General features: G+C 38.8%; 1 protein-coding gene across 1 annotated transcript in view; it reads right to left on the bottom strand.

The window, feature by feature from the left end:
• Positions 1 to 354: 354 nt before the first annotated feature.
• pspc1 (paraspeckle component 1) overlaps positions 355 to 14,867 on the bottom strand; it is a 166,773-nt gene continuing 152,260 nt past the window's right edge. Inside the window, exons 7-9 of the mRNA XM_056240391.1 lie at positions 12,697 to 12,754; positions 11,121 to 11,260; positions 355 to 858 (exon numbers count right to left, since the gene is read on the bottom strand). Coding sequence (XP_056096366.1) covers positions 646 to 858; positions 11,121 to 11,260; positions 12,697 to 12,754 — 411 coding nt within the window. The 3' untranslated portion in view covers positions 355 to 645. The remainder of the gene's footprint in view (positions 859 to 11,120; positions 11,261 to 12,696; positions 12,755 to 14,867) is intronic.

Raw genomic sequence — 14,867 nt, 5'->3', positions numbered from 1 at the left:
TGGCGCCCTGAGGTAAAGGTGGCCCTCTGACATTTTCACAGGGTTTAGAACGACAATAACTGGTTACTGATAACTGGCCCTAAACAGTAAAATAAAATTAAACATCAAGTCATTAAAATATTATTTATTAAAATAAGAAAACATATGGAACCATTTGTATGTGCCATTTACTCAGAATCTGCAACTAGAATGATGTTACTCAATAGTATCAATAAGGACTTTTTTTTTTTTTTTTGTGACGACCACAAAAGCACATAATTATTTTAAAACATTTATTCAAAGTACTGACATTCTAAACCAGAAAGCAAGATAATTCTGAATTTTCTAAAAACAAAACAAATGCAAGTTCCACATAAACACTTATTGACAGGAAAACAGCTTAATTGCAGATAATAAAATAAAAAATGATATACATGACATAAGCAATCTACGATTGGTTTAGGATATTTTGTCAAGTACAAGCTGATTCAATGGCATTTAATAATTCATGACAGTGTTTCACATTAACATAGGGCCTGGTTCATGCCATTTCTGTCCTTTTTAGACATAAATAGTCAGTTGGTCATATGGTAATTTATCAGAAATCATGAGTCAAGTTGCTCCAATCTGTACATGTGTTAGCATAATTTCCAGAGAAAACAAACATTAGTATCTATGTCGTTTGTTGTTCGGCCCATCAAAGTTGCCCCCAACCGGACTTCCTCTCCCAAAGCCACTTTGGCCAACCACACCAGGAACAGGACCTGCCCCAACCACCATGGGTGAGTGCTGCTGCTGCTGAGGGGAGTCAACACCAGTCCGCCCACCCACGGGAGAACCCATCGGAAGACCTCCTCCTTCAGAAAACCGCTCATTATGCTGAATATAAAAAATAGGCATATTAGTAGCAAGCAATTGTTTGAATATAATGCCATTTTACATTAACCATATAATATTTTAGTTGTTGCATAAACAAGTTGTCAAAAATAAGCAAAAATGTCAAATGTCAAATTATTGACTATATTTTGAGCCAAAGGTCTTGTAATGATTTTCAGTTTTGTTCAAGGTAATTAAAGCAACAGTTTTTCAATAATGAAAAAATATGTAAATGTATGGTATTTGGATAAAAGGCACCACCTGCTGATGGGCCCAAAGGGACACTAATTAACATGATAAATAGCTGGCTGAACTTTCCAGTTGTTGAAATGACATGGTTAGATTCAGATGGTAAATATCATATATCAAGTTGTCCACCATCACAATCATCATATTTATAATGAAACCATCATATTTAAAAAATGATATTAATAATATAATATAATAAAATATCATATATTTGCTTTTTTATTAAATAATTCTGTTTCTGTACTTTTAAATTGAACATACATTAGCCAAAAGTTTTGGGACCCCTGCCTTTACATGCACATGAACTTTAATGACATCCCATTCTTAATCCGTAGGGTTTAATATGGAGTTGGCCCACCCTTTGCAGCTATAACAGCTTCAACTCTTCTGGGAAGGTTTTCCACAAGGTTTAGGAGTGTGTATATGGGAAGTTTTGACCATTCTTCTAGAAGCGCATTAGTGAGGTCAGGCACTGATGTTAGACGAGAAGGCCTGGCTCACAGTCTCCACTCTAATTCATCCCAAAGGTGTTCTATCGGGTTGAGGTCAGGACTCTGTGCAGGCCAGTCAAGTTCATCTACACCCCACTCGCTCATCCATGTCTTTATGGACCTTGCTTTGTGCAGTGGTGAGCAGTCATGTTGGAACAGGAAGGGGCCATACCCAAACTGTTCCTATAGAGTTGGGAGCATGAAATTGTCCAAATTGTATTGTTGTGCTGAAGCTTTAAGAGTTCCTTTCACTGGAACTAGAGGGCCAAGCCCAACCCCTGAAAAAAAACCCCACACCATAATCCCCCCTTCACTAAACTTTACACTTGGCACAATGCAGTCAGGCAAGTACCGCTCTCCTGGCAACCACCAAACCCAGACTCGTCCATCAGATTGCCAAACAGAGAAGCGTGATTCGTCACTCCAGAGAACACGACTCCACTGCTTTAGTGTCCAGTGTCGGCATGCTTTACACCACTGCATCCGATGCTTTGCATTGCACATGGTGATGTAATTCTTGGATGGAGCTGCTCGGCCATGGAAACCCATTCCATGAAGCTCTCTATGCACTGTTCTTGAGCTAATCTGAAGGCCACATGAAGTTTGGAGGTCTGTAGCTACTGACTTAGCAGAAAGTTGGCGACTTCTGCACACTGTGCGCCTCAGCATGCACTGACCCTACTTTGTGATTTTACGTGGCCTACCACTTCGTGGCTGAGTTGCTGTTGTTCCCAATTACTTCCACTTTGTTATAATACCACCACTAATAGTTGACCGTGGAATATTTAGTGGTGAGGAAATTTCATGAATGGATTACACAGGTTGGAACCTATCACGGTACCACAATTGAATTCACTGAGCTCCTGAGAGCGACCCATTCTTTCACAAATGTTTGTAGAAGCAGACTGCATGCCTAGGTGCTTGATTGTATACAACTGTGGCCATGGAAGTAATTGGAACACCTGAATTTAATGATTTGGAGGGGTGTCCCAATACTTTTGGCAATATAGTGTATTTTAATGACAGTATATTTATTGAACAAAAATAAATTCTTTTATTTATCAAAATAAACCAAAAATAGTACACAATATCGCTCAAGTGATTGTTTTGAACAAGTATTAACTTAGACATTATTAAAACATTATTTTAGCTAAAGTAATTGTATCAATACTAATGTGATTTTTGCCCCATGCTGATGACCTTGACAGTTGCCACCAAATAAAATCTGTTGCTCCATCAATGTTCATTCAAAACACATATATTTTTCCTGCAATCATACAATATGGGAGAAGTGAAAAGCACTTTTGTTTTACGGTGTACCTTTAATATGATATTTTATTATATGATTTGCGATATACAAAGAAATGCCTACAATCACTATTATAGTTTTGTAATCCTGCACAAATGACAAAAAAACAACTCAAAGAATAATAAAAAGTGAACCGAAAACATACTGTCACAGTTCTGTCACCCTTGTCTGGGTTTTCTCTTGGTTTAGTGACAGAGCTGTGAAACTCCCGGTTTGTCATGTGTTTGTGTTTAGTCTGGTCTGTTGTGAACACATGGCTGTCATGTTATTTCCCTGTGCCATGTGCTCTCCAGTCAATTGTCAAACCCCGCCCATCTTGTTATTGGTTAATTTTCCCCACCTGCCTGCCTCGTTACCTTATGTTTGTTCCCCTATTTAATCTCCCTGTGTTTACAGTCCTGTGCTGGGGGAGACGAAGTGATAACAACATTTGAGTAATTTGGCGGAGTAGCAACAACTGTACCGTGAATGTAACTATCATGGGTGATACAACGGACGGAGATAGTGACAATATGGAATGGAAGGATGTAACTAGAAAGAGGAAAGGTAGGAATGATAGCTCAGGAAGTTCAGTCTGCGGAGTGGAGGTGGGTGATATGGTTAAAAAAGCAAAGGCTAGTGAGAAGAAGGAAGATGAACAAACTGATTGGAAAGTGATGATAACGTTTAAAAATGAAGGAGGACATTTCCATCCACTTAAGCTTACAAAGGCAATTGAAAAAGAAATGGGTAAGATCAAGTTTGCTAAATACTTGAGTAATAAGAGGGTTTTGATTTTTGCCAAAGATCAATTACAAAGAGATAAATTGCTTAAAGCAAAAACTTTGAACGGAGAAAGGATTAGTGCTCATATCCCAGGAAATGCAGCAAAACTCAGAGGTGTTATTTATGACATTCCTTTGACAATGAAAATGGATGAGATAATACAAGAAATCAAAGGAGGAAAAGTTGTTAAAGCCACAAGAATACAAATTCAAAGAAATGGTGTGAGAACGGATAGCTTATCTGTAATCCTTGAGTTTGAGCGTGAGTTACCCAAAAGAGTAAGAATGGGATATATGAGTTATGATGTCAGAGAATTTATTCCTGCTCCTTTGCGCTGCTTTAAGTGTCAAAGAATGGGACACACGGTAGGACAATGTAAAGGAAAGCAAAGATGTGCAAGATGTGGAGGAGAACATGATTATGGAAAATGTGGTCAAGATGGAAAAATTAGATGTTGTAACTGTGGTGGGGAACACAGTGCTGCTTTTGGAGGATGTCCTGTTCAAAAACAAGCTAGAGAGGTGCAGAAATATAAAATAACAAATCAGGTATCCTATGCTGATGCACTTAAAAAAGTGAAGGAGAATGTGATAAATGAATCCCGTTCAGCACATAAAGTAAACAATGAGAGAGAGATTGTGAAGAAGCAGCAAATAGAGACCTTGCCTGTTGAAATAAACCAGAGTCAATTAGAAACTAATCCATATATACAGAAGATTAATGAGGATACAATGATGGTGGATAAAATAAATTTTATCACTTTCATATGTAAGGTTGTGAATGTGGCGATACAGCAAAAGAAAAAAAGTGATAGAATCAAGACCATTGTAGAAGCAGCTATAGAAATTCTGGGGATTAAAGAAGTTACAGCTGAATTGATACATGAGATGTTGAATCCTTCCAATGATGGAGTATCTCAAGGTGATTAGTAGTTTGATCATGGTTTTCCTTATACTCCAATGGAATGCCAGAAGTCTTATAGCGAATGGGCAAGAATTTAAGAAGGTTGTAGATGAGTTGGAAGTTTTACCTGATGTTATGTGTTTACAAGAAACATGGCTAAGAACACATCTGGAATTTGTTATTCCAGGATATAATTCTATTAGATGTGATCGAATTGATAAACAAGGTGGAGGATGTGTAACATTTATTAAGGATAATATAGCATATAGACAAATAAATGTTCCAAATGAATTTGAATGCATAGTAATAGAAATTTGTAGTCCCAGAGGAGATATCAAAATAGTCAACTATTACAATCCTTGTAAAAAGCTGTCAATGCACAATTTTCATATGATTTTAGAAAATGTTACCAGAAGAGAAATTTGGTGTGGTGATTTTAATGCTCACAATACACTATGGGGAAGTGATCATACTGATAATAATGGAGAAATAGTTGAAGAACTAATAGAGGAGAGATCACTGGTGTGTCTTAATAATGGAAGTGGAACTAGGGTGAATGTTATAAGAAATACAGTTTCATGTTTAGATCTCACGTTAGTCTCTGGAAATATTAGTAATATTTGTGAATGGAATGTTAAGAATGATACTAATATAGGTAGTGATCACTTTCCAATATTATGCTCGTTGAATTTTGATGTGTTTATTCAGGATGAATATGTAATAGAAAGATGGTGTTTTGGTAAAGCGGATTGGAGAGTTTTTAAAGATTATTGTATTGAAAGTTCTGAAAGATTATCAATGGAGGGTGATGTTGATAAATGTACAGAAACAATAACCGCTATGATTATCAGTGCTGCATCAGCATGCATTCCTAAGAGTAGCATAATAAAGGGGAAAAAAAAGAAAATGGTTCCGTGGTGGAACAATGAATGTAAAAATGCTATTAAAGAAAGAAATCATGCGTTCAGGATTTTAAGAAAACATTTGAGTCAAGATAACGTGATTGAATACCAAAGGAAGAAAGCAAGGGCAAGGAAAGTAATTAAGTCATCCAAAAAGAGTGCTTGGAGACAGTTTTGCTCCTCCATTGGCAGTGAAGTACAATTGGGTGATATTTGGGCAATGATTAAAAAAAATGAGTGGGAAAAGGAAATCGGTTAATATCCCAGCATTGAGAGATGGAGAGTATATGGCAATTACAAATAAGGAGAAAGCTGATTTACTAGGCAAGAAGTTTGCAAGTGTGCATAGTGGAAGTCATTTGGATGAAATGCACAAACAAAGAAAAAAAGAAATTTTAAGAGATAATTCTGATGTGACAAAGAAAAAGGATTGTGATGGTTCGGCTCTTGATATGGAATTTACTCTGCATGAGATGAAACTGGCTTTAGAGGGAAGTGGTTACACGTCCCCAGGGCAAGATCAATTATGTTATGTAATGTTTAGACAGCTACCTGATGAAGCATTGGAAATCATATTACACCTGTTTAATAAGATATGGAGAGAAGGCGTAATACCTGTTAGCTGGAAAAGTGCTCTGATATTACCTTTTGGTAAACCTGGTAAAGACCTAGTGAATGCAGGAAACTACAGACCAATTGCACTAACTTCTCATTTATGTAAATGGATAGAAAAGATAATTGTTCGTAGACTGGCATATTATTTAGAGCAAAGAGAACTGTTAAGCCCATGTCAAAGTGGATTTCGTAAAGGAAGATCTACGATAGATGCATTAGTGAAAGTTAGCAATGAAGCAGAAAAAGCAATTGGTGTGAAAGAGGTTATGAGTATAGTATTTTTTGATATAGAGAAAGCGTATGATTCTATGTGGAGAGAAGGTTTAATGATTAAAATGCAGAGAATGGGGATTGGTGGAAGACTTTACAACTGGGTTTTAGATTTTTTAACTAATCGGATATTTCGTGTTAAAGTTGGAGATGCTATGTCAGAAGATTTTAATATTATAAATGGTATCCCTCAAGGTAGTGCTATTAGCCCGATTCTGTTTAATATTATGATAAATGATATTTTTATGAACGTTGGGAAAGACATTGGATCGTCACTATATGCAGATGATGGGGCTATATGGAAAAGGGGGAAAAATATTAAACATGTGACAAATAGTATACAGAATGCTATATTGAATATTGAAAGATGGTCGTATGAATGGGGATTTAAAATGTCAATTGAAAAGTCATGCTTCATGCTTTTTACTAGAAAGAAAAGGACAGATACGGTACAACTGAAATTATATGGTCAAAGAATGGAAAGGGTAACAAAGTTCAAATATTTAGGGCTATGGTTTGATGAGAAATGTATATGGAGGAATCATATTAATCAGATTGAAACTAAATGTAAAAAGGTAATAAATCTAATGAGAGCAATTACTGGGTATGAATGGGGAGCAGACAAACTCTCACTTATGGATATTTATAGGGCATTAATACGGTCGTGTATAGATTATGGGTGTATAGTATATGGAGCAGCAGCTAAAAGTATTTTGGAAAAACTTGATAAAATTCAGTTCAGAGCCTTAAGAATCAGTATTGGTGCAGTTAAAACAACACCTACTAATGCGCTGCTGGTTGAAGCTGACGAGTTACCTCTTTATTTAAGACGTTCTAAGTTATCATTAGTATATTGGGTAAAGCTAAAAGGATCTGGAGAGGAACAACCCGCTGTAAAGGTGTTAAGTGATTGCTGGGAGTATACACAACAAAGAAAATGTAAAGGTTTTGGTTGGAATATTTCTACAGTAGCTGAGGAATATGGACTAAACAGGGTAGAGTATGGACCAAATACTGTATGGGGTAATGTTCCTCCATGGATATTCCCAGTGATCAAGGTTGACTTTCGTCTTATAGAACTAAAGAGAACATGGGCTGAAAGGGAAGTGGATAATATTGGATGTTTGGTTCATAAATATGTGGGAATTAATTATTATAATTACATGACAATATTTACTGACGGATCTAAAGACCCAAGGAGTGAGCATGTAGGAGTAGGAGTATACATTCCAGAGTTTAATGTTGTAATTTGCAAAAGAATTAATGATGGAGTATCTGTATTTACAGCTGAAATTACTGCTATAATCCTAGGATTACAATGGATAGAAGAGGTGAGGCCGGAGAGAGTTGTAATTTGTTCAGACTCTGCTGCAGCTCTTAGTAGCTTAAATTCAAAAGAAACCTCTAGAGATGATTTATTGTTGGAAATATTTACAACATTATTAAGAATACAAAGAGTTGGAACTGATGTACAGTTTTGTTGGGTTCCTGCTCATGCTGGTGTAGAGGGAAATGAGAAGGCAGATGAGATTGCTAAGAGAGCGTTGAATTTAAACAAGAATGATATTATGAAAGTTCCATTTGGAAAAGGTGAGGCTAAATCATTAATTAATAAGGTAGTGAGGGATTTGTGGCAGAAGAAGTGGGACTCAGATAACAAAGGAAGACACTATTATAATATACAAAAATCAATCACAGTGAAAACATATAAAGGAAAGTGTAGAAAAGAGGAAGTGGCTCTTGCAAGACTAAGACTTGGACATACTGGATTAAAGTCAACTTTGTTTTTAATGGCAAAATGCATTTCTGATAAATGTGACAGTTGTAATGTACCAGAAAATGTTGAGCATGTTATTTTGTGGTGTAATAAGTATAGTGCTGAGAGGATCATTTTACGTGGGAAAATGTACGGATTAGAACGTGGATGGAATTTGGAAGGGATTTTAGGAAGGAATGAGAAGATGAGGGAGTGCTGGGAGGCTCTCTTTCGTTTTCTAAGAAATACAGGATTAGATAATATTATATAGGTTAGATATAGTTGAGTTAGTTTCTTTTGCATATTTGTGTGAGTATGTGTGTATACATGTATGTGTATGTAAGTATATGGGTGTATATGTGTAAGTGTGTGTGTGTGTTTAATAATTATTATTATTATTAGCAATTTTATATATATATATATATAAGTTGTTGTTGGGTTTTTTTTTTTGGTTGGTTTTTATTTATTTATTTATTTAGTTTATTTTTATTTTATTAAGACCTGAAGTATGTAAAGCCCTGATATTACACACTCCTGTACAGTAGGTGGCGGTATGCACCTATAAACACTGGTTTGCGATCCGCCATTAAACTGAAAGAAGAAGAAGAAGAAGTCCTGTGCTGGTTCGTTGTCCATGTTTCCCTCGTGTTTTCTGTGCCTGCCTGAGTTCTCTCTTGTTTTCCCCCCCACGGGGTTGCTTTGTTTGTAGTTTTGTTTTGTTTACTTAATAAATATCCTTACCCGCACTTGTATCCATGCTTCCTGTTTTACCTATTCCGTGACAGAACGAACCAGCCAGATGTGGATACAGCGGCGTGAGGTTTTTTCGTCAGGAGAGGAGAAAGGGTCTCATATATCCTTGTTTGACTATTTTGCTATGTGTGCACGTAGGACTGAGGATAAGATAGCAGCCAGCTGGCAGGTTGGAGGAGGTAAGCCCAGTACTGCTACTGGCAACTCCCCTAAACTTCCTAGTCACCAACAACCCTTTGAGGGAACCCGCCTAGCCAGATTTTCTGGGACTAGTGGAGGCCGTAGGAGAGGACAGGACCGACGAGAGAACCCTCCAGTGAGGCAAACTGCAGCGGTCCCAGTGGACCTCGGAGAGCCTGCAGCGGTTCCAGAGGCGGAAAGCTTGGCGCCACCACCTCGCCATCAGACACGGCGGAGGAGGAGGAAGCGGGAGCCAACTGTCCCTCAAGTCCCGGAGGCCGTCCCCGAGCAGCCCGCTGTCGTCCCGGATGCCGTCCCCGAGCAGACCGCTGTCGTCCCGGAGGCCGTTCCCGAGCAGCCCGCTGTCGTCCCGGAGGCCGTTCCGAGCAGCCCGCTGTCGTCCCGGAGGCCGTTCCGAGCAGCCCGCTGTCGTCCCGGAGGCCGTTCCCGAGCAGCCAGCTGTCGTCCCGGAGGCCGTTCCCGAGCAGCCAGCTGTCGTCCCGGAGGCCGTTCCCGAGCAGCCTGCTGTAGCCCCGGAGGACCTGACTTCGATTGTCCCAGAGATGCCCACTCTCCCTATTGCACCGCCAGTGGTGATCAGAGAGGCTGCAGTTCCACCGAGATCTCACAAATGGAGGAGAGGGGCGTCTGCGATCCCACAGGGCCTGGAAGCCATCGCCAAGCGTCTCACCCTGCCGGCACCGCCCCAGCTCCTTGCCCTGCCGGCGCCGCACAGGTTCCTTGCTCTGCCGGCGCCGCCCAAGCTCCTTGCCCTGCCGATGCCGCTTGCCGAGCCTGAGACTGTTCAGGTCACGTCTGCCGATCCAGAGACTGTTCAGGTCACGTCTGCCGATCCAGAGACTGTTCACGTCACGTCTGCCGAGCCAGAGTCTCCGGACAAGATGGCCGCGGCCGAGCCGGCATCTCTTTCTGTTCCTGAGCCGGTGTCTCTTTCTGTTCCTGAGCCGGTGTCTCTTTCTGTTCCTGAGCCGGTGTCTATTTCTGTTACTGAGCCAGTGTCTGTTCCTGTGCCATGGCCTTCCAAAGGGTCGTCTCCACCATGGCCGTCCGAGGGATCATCTCTGCCCTGGTCGTCTCCACCATGGCCGCCTGAAGGGTGGTCTCCGCCGGCCCCTGGCTCAACCCTCCCTCCCCTCTCTGTGTATGTGTTCTGATCTGTTTGTCTTGTCTGCTGTTTGGTCTTGCATGTTGGATGTACCTGTCTTGTTTTTGGTGTCCTTCCTTGGCAACGCCAGGTGGCGTCCCTTTGAGGGGGGGTAGTGTCACAGTTCTGTCACCCTTGTCTGGGTTTTCTCTTGGTTTAGTGACAGAGCTGTGAAACTCCCGGTTTGTCATGTGTTTGTGTTTAGTCTGGTCTGTTGTGAGCACATGGCTGTCATGTTATTTCCTTGTGCCATGTGCTCTCCTGTCAATTGTCAAACGCCGCCCATCTTATCTCGTTATTGGTTAATTTTCCATACCTGCCTGCCTCGTTACCTTATGTTTGTTCCCCTATTTAATCTCCCTGTGTTTGCAGTCCTGTGCTGGTTCGTTGTTTCCCTCGTGTTTTCTGTGCCTGCCTGAGTTCTCTCTTGTTTTTCCCCCCACGGGGTTGCTTTGTTTACTTAATAAATATCCTTACCCGCACTTGTATCCACGCTTCCTGTTTTACCCATTCCGTGACACATACTGAATTGTGACCTCAACACCAAAGTACATACCGAACCGTCATTTTGTGTACCGTTATATCCCCAGTTATAACATGGCTGACAATACACTGCTACACTAAATAAAGGCTGAGATGGTATTGCGATATACAAAGAAATGCCTACATTCACTATAGTTTTGTAATCCTGCACAAATTATTAAAAAAACAACTCAAAGAATAATAATAAAAAGGGTACAATTGTTCTCAAATCTACAATTATTTTTCTTCAATACACAATTGCCCTACATAGGCTATGCCCTACAGCTTTACATCTGTAACATACTGTGACATCACAAAATAAAATAAAAAGATAATCAAATAGCACAAACTGTACAATTATAGATGCCAAACATAAATACATTACCATCACTCCGTTATCTGGAATCAGGTGTGTCCCCATATTTGATGATCCCTCAGGCCCCATGGCTCCAACTCGGCCTGCTATGCCCATCATTTGTGAGGGGCCTTGGTTACCGCTAACCGCAGCAACAGGGTTAAATGAATCTATGTAAGACAATGTACAGTTGACATTCACTGAGGGGGCTAAAAGGTTTAATGAAACTAAAAATACATTACAATATGTTGTAATGTATGGATCTGTGACACCTTACATTAAAATAAAAAAAGTAATATTTGGGACTGTACATTACTTCGCTGCAATTAACACACCAAAAAACAAGAAAGACTAATAAAATTAGAAAATTCTAAATATAACAAAAAAATTGGCGTGGCAAATGTAGAAGCCACGCCAAATGTAGAAGCTTTTGTAGCAAGACAAAAGACAAAGACAAAAGAATTACAGAAAACATTCTGAAGGCATTTTCACACCAAACACAATGTGAAACAGTGAAGAAAATATGCATCAGGCTGAAGGAAACACTAATTCGTGCAAATTCAGATGTGAGAAGTGAAAATTTTTACACAAAGTGATAACGCATAAAGTACATTTGTATTATTTAACACATTTATTGCAGATTGGCAAAAAAAAGGTGTTTGTATTCGCCTGTGCATTATTTATTTATTTTAAGGAATGTTAAATCTGCGTTTGTGTGAGCAAAAAAAAAAAAAAAAAAAAATCAGTCTCTGTCTGGTGTCTATTTAAACAGCAAATACTATAACTGTCTGGAGTCTATTTAAACAGCACATATATATATATTCACACACTTCAAGTCGCCATGAAATCAAAATGGTCAATTCTTAAAAAAAAAAAAATGTATTCAGAGATTATTATAAATGATTTATCTGTGCACCTTCTTTTTTAAATGAATGTGCGTAAAAATCTTTAATCAAAATATCTTCCCCTCCCTCTTGCAGCAACATCTCTTCTCTGAAAGAAGTGTTTACTGGCGTGAGGGAGGGGCAACCTGCCACTCATATGAGATCGATCAATAGCAAACCACAACCATCCAATTCACCATGGATAAAATCAAGCTCCCCCCCCCACCTTTCTGTTCTTATTCCAGTAGCCGCTTCACTCTGATATCATGTTCACACCGTTTCATGCCGACTTTTATTTAAATACAATTTGATGTTAATATAAAAACTGTGCAAAATGTTGGAGCAAACTGATTCATGTAAATCGTAAATATGCACAGAATAAGGTCAAAAGAATATTGACGGAGATTAATTCTATAGGAATCCATTTTTTCCATTCAAAATCTTCTTTGCGATAAGCATTACTGTTTGGTGGGAAAAAGCCTTCAATCTAAAACTGAGATTAGAGACTCTGTAGAATTAAAAAACAAATTCCCTGTTAAAACAGAATAAGAATTTTCCAGGTTAACAAACCAGACAAGACACTTTCGTAAAAAGAGGCAAAGCCACGCTGCAACATTTAAATGCCTGTGCAAGTGATGCACTGCCCCAAAAATTGAATCAAATATAAAAGACACCTCACACAGCTGTTTCCAATTGCATGTGGAGTCTCAATACAATCATACCTCCCATATTAATGGCTCCACGGGTACCCATTTCATTCATTCTCATATCCTGTTCTTTCTGAAAGTGAAAGAGAAGTTTTTAATAAGCCTCAGTCCACACAAAACTAAGAACTTAAATAATGTAACCAATTATGAAGTCTTTCAGCTACAAAAGAATGAAGGATTTAGTACACGACATACATAATTGTACTCAACCAGAATGTGTTTGCAGTTGCGGTGGGAAATGCATGTTGATCGCTAAGTGCCGCTATAACCATAGATTTTTACAAGTTATGGACGTATCATCTTGTTTTTGCAAGTAGCAGTTAATCGCACTAGTGGAGATTACAAGAAAAAAACTATCAATATGATTTTTAAAAATCCCATTCACATAACCAAATTTAGTAATATAAATCATTTGTTGTTTAGAACAGTAAATGTCAAAATGGTGTTTAATCTATATTTACTTTTTCATGGACTGCATGTGCTTTATAAACCAGTAGGCTACTAATATCTGTATTTTATTAAAAATGAATTCTTAATATGTATTATTTTCTCTTTGCAATAAAAAAAAAATATAGAAAATGTGAACTCCATTCACTACACATTTAGGCTTTATGTCAATATAGTTCCCACATTATTTAAAGGTTCAATAAGTGAATTTTGAAAAACACACCAAAATACACTTGTAACTAAACAGCAGTAAGGGGAGAAGCCTATACACTCATGATGGGGGAGGAGAGGGAGCTCAGTGCACAAGACAGACATTAGCAGAAAAACTATAGAAAGCGAGAGATGGCAGAGAAAATACAAAAGAGGAAAAGGGGAATATAACTTTAAAAAGAAGGGTTACGATCAGGCAAGAGGTAGGGCCCACGTTAATATCAGAGAAGCTTTACAGGGCTTGAGAGAGCTTAAGGAGCAGGAAGGCCTGAACACAGATGTCGAGGTTGCTTTATTTCTTCTTGATGTGCGAGTAACGTTGGTTTTGCTGTGTTTCAGAGAACTAACATATGCTGTCTTTTGCTTGAATAGACTTGTGTCATTTTCGCTTGGTTGTTCATTTGCATTATTATTATTATTATTACTATTATAAGCCAGGAACATCTAAACCTTCTCCACCGCCTGTTTCAAGCATCGGCTCCCAAAGTGTGTTTGAAAAGTGAGATAACATACTCCTAATATATGTTTTTTCTTTTGGTTTTCTTTTAGTGATTGCTTAATCCCTTAATCTTGTCACTTTGTAATATATTAATTTACTTGAACTATCGTGTTATGTAAGGAGCTGTTCATGAAAACGGTGTTTATTTTTTGCGATGGAAAGGAAGACTTTGCCATCGAAGTAGAGGAGCTAAATAACAATTAGACATTCGACCTGAATTATCATAGTAACACAAATAGCTTTCACTTATTGATGACGTCATAACCTCGGGAAAATTTAAAGGAACTTTTGGTGCTCAAGTTCAGGGAGTTTCAACCTTTCAGGACGTACGCCCCCCTAAGTTTATCTAAATTCACTCATGACTAGCGTGTCAGGGCATGGGGAAACCCCTTAACTGTTAAAAGGACAAGATATCGCAGCAGACATTCAAACATATTTTTTATTACGAATATAGGACTGACCTGAAAGAAAATGCTATATCTACTGTAAATGCAGGTACACTCGCTTACTCGATCTCTCACAATACTCTACTCTATAAGCTTCAATGAACAATATCAATGAGAACATATGTTTACGTTGCAAAGAGTGGTTGCTACTGTAGGTGTGTTGTGTAGTGATACCAAAGAACGTATATTGACAAGAAGTGAAAGCCAATAGAACGTTCCATTGCAACACCAGCACCCAGCAGCAGCGCTACGCTTCCGCCATTTTGGGGTGAAAGCGACTCGGCAGTCCACTAGTGATGTGTTTCTTTTACTGTCTATGTGTGTCATTCGCGAACGAGCCGGCTCTAAGAGACGATTATTTGAAAAGAGCCGGACTTCCCATCACTATCCACTAGCTTCTTGCTGTCGCTATGGCAATATCAGCTGCTTTGTAAAAAAAAAAAAAAAAGTACATTAAAGATCAAATCCAAACTGAATGATGACAACACAGAATAACGTAGGCCTACAGTCACTAGACTAGTGATCATTAAATCCCAGTTTAGTGATCAGTTTATTTTACAGACTTAGACAAGTCTTCTACTTTT

The sequence above is a fragment of the Rhinichthys klamathensis genome, unplaced genomic scaffold (genome assembly GCF_029890125.1).
Source record: "Rhinichthys klamathensis goyatoka isolate OS25496 unplaced genomic scaffold, OSU_Roscu_1.1 h1tg000595l_1, whole genome shotgun sequence".
Taxonomy (NCBI): domain Eukaryota; kingdom Metazoa; phylum Chordata; class Actinopteri; order Cypriniformes; family Leuciscidae; genus Rhinichthys; species Rhinichthys klamathensis.
This window is presented reverse-complemented; position numbering and strand designations above follow the sequence as displayed.